Source organism: Halyomorpha halys, unplaced genomic scaffold, assembly GCF_000696795.3.
Source record: "Halyomorpha halys isolate HHAL.00 unplaced genomic scaffold, Hhal_1.1 Scaffold1271.1, whole genome shotgun sequence".
Taxonomy (NCBI): domain Eukaryota; kingdom Metazoa; phylum Arthropoda; class Insecta; order Hemiptera; family Pentatomidae; genus Halyomorpha; species Halyomorpha halys.
Window position 1 is genome coordinate 172,265 of NW_027113754.1, and position 10,233 is coordinate 182,497.

General features: G+C 29.9%; 2 protein-coding genes across 9 annotated transcripts in view; one reads left to right on the forward strand and one right to left on the reverse strand.

Annotated features, from left to right (window-relative positions):
• Positions 1–8,491, reverse strand: part of LOC106689054 (protein FAM135A) — a 53,033-nt gene extending 44,542 nt beyond the window's left edge. For 2 of the 5 annotated variants that reach the window (XM_014433811.2, XM_014433809.2), the window contains exons 1-7: positions 8,351–8,491; positions 7,851–7,984; positions 5,008–5,125; positions 3,735–3,841; positions 3,573–3,667; positions 3,290–3,432; positions 2,696–2,940 (exon numbers count right to left, since the gene is read on the reverse strand). In XM_014433811.2, coding sequence (XP_014289297.1) covers positions 2,696–2,940; positions 3,290–3,432; positions 3,573–3,667; positions 3,735–3,841; positions 5,008–5,073 — 656 coding nt within the window. In that variant the 5' untranslated portion in view covers positions 5,074–5,125; positions 7,851–7,984; positions 8,351–8,491. Of the gene's footprint in view, positions 1–2,695; positions 2,941–3,289; positions 3,433–3,572; positions 3,668–3,734; positions 3,842–3,910; positions 4,274–4,537; positions 4,787–5,007; positions 5,126–7,850; positions 7,985–8,350 lie in introns of those variants that run through there. The other 3 variants (XM_014433812.2, XM_014433810.2, XM_014433813.2) reach the window with 3 other exon arrangements.
• A 45-nt stretch (positions 8,492–8,536) lies between these two features.
• Spag1 (Spag1 axonemal dynein assembly factor) overlaps positions 8,537–10,233 on the forward strand; it is a 9,090-nt gene continuing 7,393 nt past the window's right edge. Inside the window, exons 1-3 of one of the 4 annotated variants that reach the window (XM_067051082.1) lie at positions 8,556–8,672; positions 9,187–9,228; positions 9,312–9,471. In XM_067051082.1, coding sequence (XP_066907183.1) covers positions 9,221–9,228; positions 9,312–9,471 — 168 coding nt within the window. In that variant the 5' untranslated portion in view covers positions 8,556–8,672; positions 9,187–9,220. Of the gene's footprint in view, positions 8,673–8,864; positions 9,128–9,186; positions 9,229–9,311; positions 9,472–10,233 lie in introns of those variants that run through there. The other 3 variants (XM_014433814.2, XM_014433817.2, XM_014433816.2) reach the window with 3 other exon arrangements.

Below are 10,233 nucleotides of genomic sequence, written 5' to 3' on the forward strand. Positions count from 1 at the left end.
TATACATTTTCTTATTTTCTTTCAGCACTATTTATGTATTTATATTGTCTGTAATTATTTAATTATTCTGCAATTCCTTTTATTCATTATGGTTGTTATATTGTATTTTGTTTTTGGCCCTGATGAAGGACTGATATTCTGGCCAAAACATTGGCACTAATAAATAAGTTATACTTATTTGTTTTTCACTGACCGGACCACCAACCATCTTGTCATATTTCAGATATTTACGAAGGAAAATGACCAATAAAAGTGCTCCATCTGATAGGGTTACTCAAAAACTGTATGCAAGTATGCCAGAAAATAAAGTTATGAAATTAAGTGACAGAAATCTATCGAAAACTCAAATAGGAAAAATAAGAAGTGCTTTCTAAAAGATGGTGTGACAATATTTATTTACATTTATGTTGAAGAGAACTTGACCTAAGGACGAGGACATTATTTTATGACCTATGTTCTTTTTTGAATAAACAATGAAGAGAAGTAAAAAATTAATAAAGTAGTAATGACAATATTTAAAACAGGACAACAAAATAATTTATGGGTTATATATAATTTTAATGTAAGAATCACCATACACAATTAATGTGCTTCCAAAAAACAAGCATGTGTTTCGATGAACTTAACACCAAATTCAACACATAATTATTGAAAATTATAATACAAAAATAAATTTAAAAATGTCAGACAGTTAACAGAATTAAAAACAACTAAACTGGATGGTTTCTGACTTGTTTGAAGATGGTGTAATAAGACATATGTACGTACGGTGGTCTGTCCGCCAAACATATTTGATTATGAATTCCAAATATTTTATGTTATCAAAAAAGAACAAAATCAGTGGAGGACCTTAGCAATGGTAAAAGATCATTGGAGAAATTTTTTTTTTTTTTTTTTTAGTCAATAAATGTATTTTAGAGAAAAAAAAAGAGAACTAAATCCATCAACCCCTAAATAAAGTGTTGAAATAAAAATCAATATTAAATTAAATTGAAATATTTATAATTTAATTTTTCTTTCATTTTTATTTAATAGTTTCTTGAATTTGGGATTTTTTAAAACAGAGTGAATTTAATTTTATATATCTTTCAAAGACAAAGTTATAGTACAAGAGATTACATATGTTTTGCTAAGTTCTAGTTTTTATCAGGACTTGTATATTTGTATGTTTGTATATTTATAGACATAGAGCTATAGCAAACAAACAACCATCAAAAAGATAAATTTTACAAAAGTTGAAAGTGGAAAACAATATATGAATGCAATAGATTTTTTAATGTGCTTATAAATAAGTAGTGCTGTCCTAAACTAAAGAGTGTACTTCTAACAAAAATGTATGCATACTACAGAAAAAAAATAGTTTAAAAGTGATAGACAAAATAAGAATAAACTAAAATCATCTAAAATGATGGATAAAGACGTTTAGATACATAATTCAGGTACTTGATCATAATTTTCATTAAACTTTCTTAGCTTGCACATAATTTACATTTAAATTTATTGCATCAAAAATTACAAAAATGGTTTAACACTGCAATTTTCACAGCTAAAAAGATTCTTTTTTTTAAATATGACAGTGACCACCAAAAAACAATCATTTTCAGGTGATAAACATATTTATTATCAAAGATAGATAATACAATAGTCTGCATTAATTTTTACTAATACTGCACAATAAATTTAATTAGTATGTTATAATACATCACTTATAATAAAATAAATTTGAAGCAAACAAATAAAATAAATTTAAAGCAAAACCATGGAAATTAATAAATTATTTCATTTCCTAAAAAATTAAATAAAATTATGATTTATAATCCCAAAATTGATTTTAGAAAATCTAAACATTTTGGGCTGTTCAAGAAGCATGTTTCCTCAGCTACCTGTTGACTCAAATAATTGTATTTAATTATTTACATCACTTTCCTTTCAAGTTATTAAATTAAATTTTTAATAATATTGATTAAGTCTCTTTAAATGGTTCAACAATTAAATTTACGGAAAATGTTTAACTAACTAATAATAAATATTAAATATTTTAATTACTTTTTTTAAAAGCCTTTTAATGATTTTTATTTTACTGTTGTACAAAAATGAACAACAAATTTTCATCAGATTAGGTTGTCTTGTTATGTATAAATAATACTGTAGAACAAAACCTTAAAAACTGTAGAAAAGATTGGAAAAAAAAAGAAAAGAATAAATGGAATCATTCCATTAAAGGTTTTTTCTTAGGTAGTAATATACCGTAAACAGTAGTATATACAGTATATTTCTTATAAACACATGCACAGTACAATGTATGTATATCTGTGATTTTTTGGTTTTAATAACTTAGATGTAAAGTAAATTTAGATGCCAATAGTTGAAGAAATTAGTATTACTCTTCAAACACATGATACAATAAATTTAAAGCAAATTTTTGTTAGTTTGAACTCAGATATATAAAACCATAATTTTACTAGACAACTCATAAATAAAACAAATACTAATGTCATAAATAGGAAGATCAAGAATATTTCTGTCAGGATACTTAATATAAGATGCAAGATTAACTCATACCACATAATGCCCTATTTAGCTAAGCCTTCATAAGTAAAGAATAATTTAGAGATCAAAATATTAATAGAAACAATGATACATAATAACATTAAATATAAAAAATGCATTTAGATAAAAGGAAAACAGAACTTACTTAATATAAGGTTGGTGCAGAGCGACAAGGCTAGCATGTATTGTAATGGTAACTGCTGAAAGATGAAAGTAATCAAAGAGGACGGGAAGGTGATAATGAAGGCCTTTTGGTGCTGAGAAACTAAGCTGCAAGTTACGAACTGAGACACAAGTTATGTTCGTCTGTTGATCAGTCATGAGTGCCTGGTCAGTGAACCATAGTTCCAAATTTATGTTGAAGTCAGCTCTCTCGAGACTTTCTTCTATCTATAACAAAGAATTTACAATAAGACAAAAGAACACGGGATTGAGATCTGCAACTTTTTATAATTGTTTGTATTTTTCATGGTATAATATTTTTAACACATAATCCACATTAAAATAGTTATAAAAATAGTAAATTTTTATGAATGTAGTTTAAATATCCAGTGAACATTTACTATTGCAACATTTCCCACTTAAATATTTCATTTTTTAGTCATATTTTCCATAATAAAATATAACTTATTCAAAATCATATTAAGATGATTAAGCTATTCACTATAAGGGTGTCAATATTTTAAACAATTATCGAACAAATTCTATAATCATAGAAAATAAATTTATAACCATTCACCTTATGACTATCTACAAGTATATGGACCCTGAAAAGCACAGTATCATCCAAAGATACTTCTTCATTACGATATAGTATCTGGAATGTTCGACTAACACCAACTCCATTCAAAATGCAAGCTGGAAAACCAAGCTCATTTTCACCTAGATAATTAAGAAAACAAAATTAAAAATGTAAAATTTAAGTGTTAAATAATTAATATTAAGCTTTGCTCAGAACATTTAAGTGTTAAATAATGAACCTAATTTAAGAAAGAATAAATGAAGAAGCACTATTTTAATACCTGACAAATTTTTGGTTTGGGTGGTGGGGATGGAGGCTTCAATTTTGACAGGTAACTTGGGGGAAACTTTGAGGGCAGCTCTAATCTGATAAAACCTAAAATCAGATAATTATAAGCATACACACAAGTTTTCCTAATGTATTTAAAGCTAATCAGCCTCACCCTCTTTGAAACAAGTCAACATTATAAAATTTGCAGAGCTCAACAGAGAACTCTACTGTTGCCTGCAGTTCGCTCATTGCAAAGCCATAACATTCCTTTTTTTCATCCTGAAATGACAAAATACCATTGTAATATAGTTAAACCCAAGTTCAATCAAGGGAGAAAAATAAATTAACCTATTAATTGGATGAAGTCCTTCCGTTCATGATTAACAAGAAACGGTCGAATAATCATCTATCACTTAATGAAGACATTATAAATTTTGGTATTTCGCCGTTTGAAAAATTTGAATAATAATAGTGAATTCAACGTTATCACTTTGACCCCATGGCATAGTAATAAGTATTGATTTTCATTGAGGAACCATCAGTTCCTGAAGGAAAATATTAAATACAAGATTCATTGCAAAGAAAGTGTAGTGTTTAGGACGCAATTCGTTCATTTTAAGAAGGCAAAATTACAAGAATACCAAGGTAAACACAATCGAAGAGAATTAGAACTAGAACGACAGAGCTACGGGGAAAACTAGACTAGAGCTTCCTGTCGGCGCGAATCAAAACGTTACCCATAGAGATTGATATCGGAATAGATGAAAGAAAGTTCAACTTGTATATACCTATTGTTCCGGTCAACAATAATTCTTGGAAAGATTGATTTGAGTATCATCAATAAATTGAATTTTAGTCTCGAAATTCTGAGGCATAAAAAATGATAGAATTTATTTTGGTTTTATTTATCTATGTGTGTTTAAAATTTTAAATTAATGCCCAGAAGAACAATGCCTATGCATTTACTAAACTTACCTTGCCTTCATTACACAATGACTGTAAACATTTTTTCAATTTTTTCATCATACCATAGTTTTACTTTCAAGAAGCCATCATCTGAACAAGAATCTCAAGGTAATAAATGTTATTTTTCTTTCCCAAAAAAATTGTCATTACGTTCAATTTTAATCATTAGAAGTGAAAAGCAGTGAAACAAAAAAGGTAATTTAATAAATTATCATTGTGTCAGTTTATTTTCACTTATGTGTTTTGAATTTAATTTGTTACATTCGCGAATTCATCGCTATTGATATTATGCTACCAAGCAACCATATCAGTGCCCTAAAAGAAATCTAATTTGGTTAATGGCTCCTGAGGAAGCACCCTACGTGATAATATTTACTTTATAGGGGCCCAAAGTAATTAATCTCGATATTTATGTAAGAAAATGGTAGCTTTATCTACATAGCCGGAGCCTTGACACACTAACAAAAAACAATTATAACCTTTAAGAGATAACTGTACTGAGCTGGGTTTTCATGCAATGATGTTAGCATATTGCCGCTCTCCATCGATTGAAAAATGTAGCAGAACAACTATATTTGCTCTTTCGGTCTTATTTAGCTAAAAAAGATGAGAAAAATAAAAAGAGATTATTACGTTACATAAAGTGAGAGTTTGAAAGTAAATTTGTCAGATATATATTTTGATTACCATCTGGATCAACCGACTTGTACATGTGGGGATCTCGAAATTAATATCGGATGTTTTATTATTGATTTGTGGAGGTCTTACACAAGTTAAGAAGTGAGGGGGTGAAGTGCGGAAGCACACGCAACGAAAAGTTGTAAAACTTTCGTTGATAAGAAGATAGTTGACCGTGAGTAACATACAGATAGTGGTGAATTACCACTATCCATGTATTATCCACGGTCAACTCAGTCAGTGTTACCGATTTGCAGGTATTTGCCCGATTTTTCACCATAGCGGGTAATTGTCCAGTATTTCGGGAAAATGAATTTACGTTATATATAGAGCAGTGTTGCACTAGTCCTTCGACTAATTTTTTTAGTTAATCATTAGAGACTTCTTCTGTTACTAAAAGTTATTATTTTTCCTTAGATATTGAATTTTAGGACATAAGTTTGCCTAGACCATTTGGGGCCTATGGCATGGTATATTTATTTTTAGGGCCTGGGATTGATTTATTTTTGAGGCATGGGATGAATATAGTTTTTGGACCTTGGGTAAATTTGTTTTTGGGACCGGTTCGGATTTATATTTGGGAGCTGATTATTTTTGGAGCCCGAGGTGGATACAATTTTAGGTTGGATTTATATTTGGGGCTCGGAGGTGGAATCATTTTTGGGGCTGGTATAATTTTAAATATTTGGGCTAATATATAGGAATAATATCCGTCTATTGTCATTAAATTTGATAAGGTTGATATGTTGTGACAGTCCACTATCAAGGCGGATACATATGACAGATAATGCGAAACTGACATTACTTATACATCACACTATACTCAGTGCTACATTACTGTAATGAAATTAAAACTATCGTGACAGTGAATGCTATCATGATTGCAATTATCTAATAGCTACACTAGGGTAATGGCTAAAACTTTTGCCACAATAATGGAAACTGTACGATAGCTCACTATTAGTATGTATACATGAGATAGTTAACGTAACAGCTGCTTCGCTGACATTATTTGAACTGTCAACTATCTCGCCAGAGCTAGTCCGATAGTACAATCATGACCGTAACAATCATACAGTTATAAAGATTCTCCAAGAGCGTGTAAAGTGTCGGGTAAAATGAGTATCTTTTTTAAGGAGCTGAGCGGGTATTTTATGGTCGGGCGAATCGGTAGCACTGGGGGTAATTGAATTGGCGAGTTACCTTTACAACTGTATGTATGTGGTTACTCCTTCTTCCAAGATGTGGCTAAGAGACAGACGCATGTTTCCATTACCATTATAATTTATTTTAATTTTCAGTAGTGGTGTTATTTACCTTTCTTTTTATCAGTTTTTTCTTCACACCAGTTACTGTTTTTGTGCTATTTCCTTTAATTTAAAATTTTGTTTTCTGACTAAATATATTGTCTTAATAACAATAAAAAAAAACTCTAACACATCCACTGAAATGTTAAAGGAACGTAGGCAAATATTTGTCCATTCGGAGAATATGAAGATGAGAAAACTGTTAATGACAGGCGGCTGAGTGATGGCAAAAAACCATCTCAGTTTTTAATACGGCAGTTAGTTAAGCCAGGCAGACCTATCGATTCCCCCAGAGCTCTTACGCTCCAAATGGGAACGGGTTACCTCCGAACAAATGCATGTAATAATTGTGGTTACGTCTGGAACCAGCATAAATGAAGTAGCGAACAAAATCTCTGTGATTTATATACTAGCCTCATGTATAGAACATGTCAGCCACATACACTGATGGCGCTAATAATAATCATGAAATCTCACAACGCAGAGAGATGCAGCTGAAAGTCACATTAGATATGGCCGAATTTAAACGCAAGTTTTCTGAGTTTCTATATCTGGTAGGAAAAGTCGATGGTGAACCATCGAACTTCACCCAATACGGTGCCAATGGGAAAGCCATCAATAACTATAAAGAGATGATGAACTTGAATATTGGACTTCGACGCCCGTGTTGGTGGACATTCACCGTAGCTGACGTCTAATCCACCATAGGAGCCGATCACCATATCATCGTAGATCTCAAGATACGCCAGCTACTTGAAGGTAAAACCGAACTAACTACTAGAAGAACATTAGCAAAATCCACAATACCATCAGTATACACTGTTCCTTCTGGTGAGTGGTACTACGATCTACGGTGGAACTATGTGCTTCTGTGGTGATTACCACCGACTCAATGCCCAAACCCAGTCAGACTGCATCCAGGAGTTTAGTACCAATATCAATAACAAGAATTTTTTTTTTTGCAAAGTTGACCTTAATCGGGCCTATAATTAAGTTCATGTCACGCCAGAAGATATAGAAAAAACGGCAGTTATAACCCCTTTTGGCCTCTTTGAATTCAATGTCATGTGTTTTGGTCTTTGAAACGCAACTCAAATAATTCAGCGACTAATGGTATCCATTAAACGACCATTTTAATACAACTGATGGACGGGTATGACTGTGGAGAGACTAGTAATTATTCTTATGGAACTAAATTTTAATTTTAAACACGCCTTATTTATTGGCTGATTCAGAGGGGAGCCAAGGAGCGCATGCTCCTTCCCCTACGAAAAAATAAAATTTTAATTTTTCTAATGAGTTTATATTTTATCTTTTATATTTTTATCCTGACAAACCTAAAGTGACTTAGCTCACTTCCCATTGGATTCCACAAAATTTACAGTTCTTTTTTTTTTTAAAGATAGTGTTAACTGTGTTTCGAATTCTTCGTAAAACAGTTGAATTTCTGTCTTCTCTGATGCGAGACATGCTGGAATAAAAAATAAATTAAGTAACGCAGTTTTAATTAGACAATACATTTTAAAAATTATTTTTTAGATCAATTTTTAACTTTTAATTTAACTGTAAATTTTTTTTGCTTTAATGGTAATTCTATCATGAATATTCATTGTTGATGGATATCTGAGTATACCAACTTGTTTTCTAACTCTTTGGAGCATGTTTAATTTTTTGATATTTCAGATTTAAATTGTCTATTTCTGTGGTAATGACCCATACACATAATACAATGTACAATATATACATAATACAAATGTACAAAATAAATTATTATAATTTTATTATATAGATATATAGCTTATATAGAATATTAAGCTAAGGAGGATATTCCATTTACCTTTATTTGATTCTATGTTCCCTAATTTATCTACATGCGATGTTTTTAAAGAGATTTACGGATATTTGTTTTTTATATGAATAATCTCTCTCGTGTAATCGGACTTGGAGAAAAAATCTTTTCAAGATAATTCCTGATCCTCAACATGTTATGAAAGAGACTTTGAATGAGCTTTGTCCTCCCGCCTTATCAGACAGCTGTTGATCATGCCTGTTCAGGAGTTCATGTTTATTTCTTTGTTAGTCTTCAGGTAACATGCTCCTTTGAAAGTGAATTTAAATTTTAAAAGGTCATCAAATCATTGATTCATTTGTGAAATAAGGTATAATGTGATGTTTTTAATCTGCTTAGTATGATTACCTGTTCAATTCATTTATGATTGTTTTGACTATGGATGTTATAATTCAGGAGATCTCCACTATTTTAATTTAGAATAATAATTATATTACTTTGATAATAATATGAAAATTTACATTTAAACTTTGACCCAGATGTAATGTTGTCATGGTGATATTTAAGTTTGGATTCCTCTAGCCCTTCAATGTCATAATTAATAAATCAATTTTGTTTCTTCCTGCTTTAAACAGTTTTTTTAATTTTTAAGAGTTGCAATTTATTAAAAATGACTACTGATACTTTGCCTGAAAAAACACAAACACCAAAAAAAAAGAAATCCCTCCTCGAAAAATATGAAATACCTATTAATCATCTTGATTTCAAATATGTAAAGAAATGTTGTAACATATTAGAAATTGAAAGGATTTTAAGAATTTTAAGGTATGTTTTATTTCGTTGTCAAAATTGTTTGCAATGATTTGTCATTAAATTTGTTTCAGAATAATATTTTGCAGGGGATTTCAGTTTATTTTTATGTTTAGGTGATTACCCTGTTTTTATGTATGTGGACTAAACTTTTGTGGTTTTTTAATTTATCTACTATTAATTTCTGGAAATATTGTAGATCTGGTGAAGAAGGTCACTATCCAGAACTGCTAAAGTGTGTTGAAGAAAGACTAAAATTTTTAAGTCCTGATCATAAGGCATTAAGAACGTGTGAACCTGTTATGACCAAATCCTGTTTGAATGCTGAGGAATGGAATTCTGTTCATAAAGAAATCATGGTAAATATTACTTATCGATATGCAATTTATATTTTAATTTAATGTTCAATCATATCTCAGTTAGTGTTTTTTTTATGATATAACATTAATTTTGGATGTAAATTGATAATTTTAGCCTCTTATTAACAAAATTATTTCTGAAACTTGTTCTTTTAGTAACATTGTATTTATACAAACTGATGGAATGGACTTATACCAATCCAAACTGCGTGGTGAATTTCACCTAAAATAAATAAAATGAAGATTTTTATAGAAACATTTGTTAAAATTGCTGATACAATTTGTTAAAAATACTCAGATATGGTCAGAGAGCTTGAAAATGATGGTTTCACTTTCAAATAAACGCAAATTTCAGACTATTTCTGATGAATATAATCTTTAAAAAAAATAGTTCTTAATAATGCATAAATTGTTAAAATATTTTTTAGATAAAAATTTTGTCATTTTTTTTCCCATTCTGTAATGCAACTTTTGACTAATGTGAATTTTATTTGTTTTAATTAGTTCAAATTTACTTTTGAAATGAAAATAATTGTAATGAGGTGTTAATTGCTGACTGTAGATTAACATGAGGAGAAGATGGTCGGGGATGAGGTCAGCAAAAATATAAAAATAAATAAGTTATGTTTACTGGCACAAATAAATGAAAATAATTGTAAATTGTGACAGATAGGTATGATTAACTTAGCTTTCGGTTGTTTCTTTCTTGAAATAATAAGTTATTTAATGGGTTAGGTGTGCTCTTAATTTGTTACAATATAT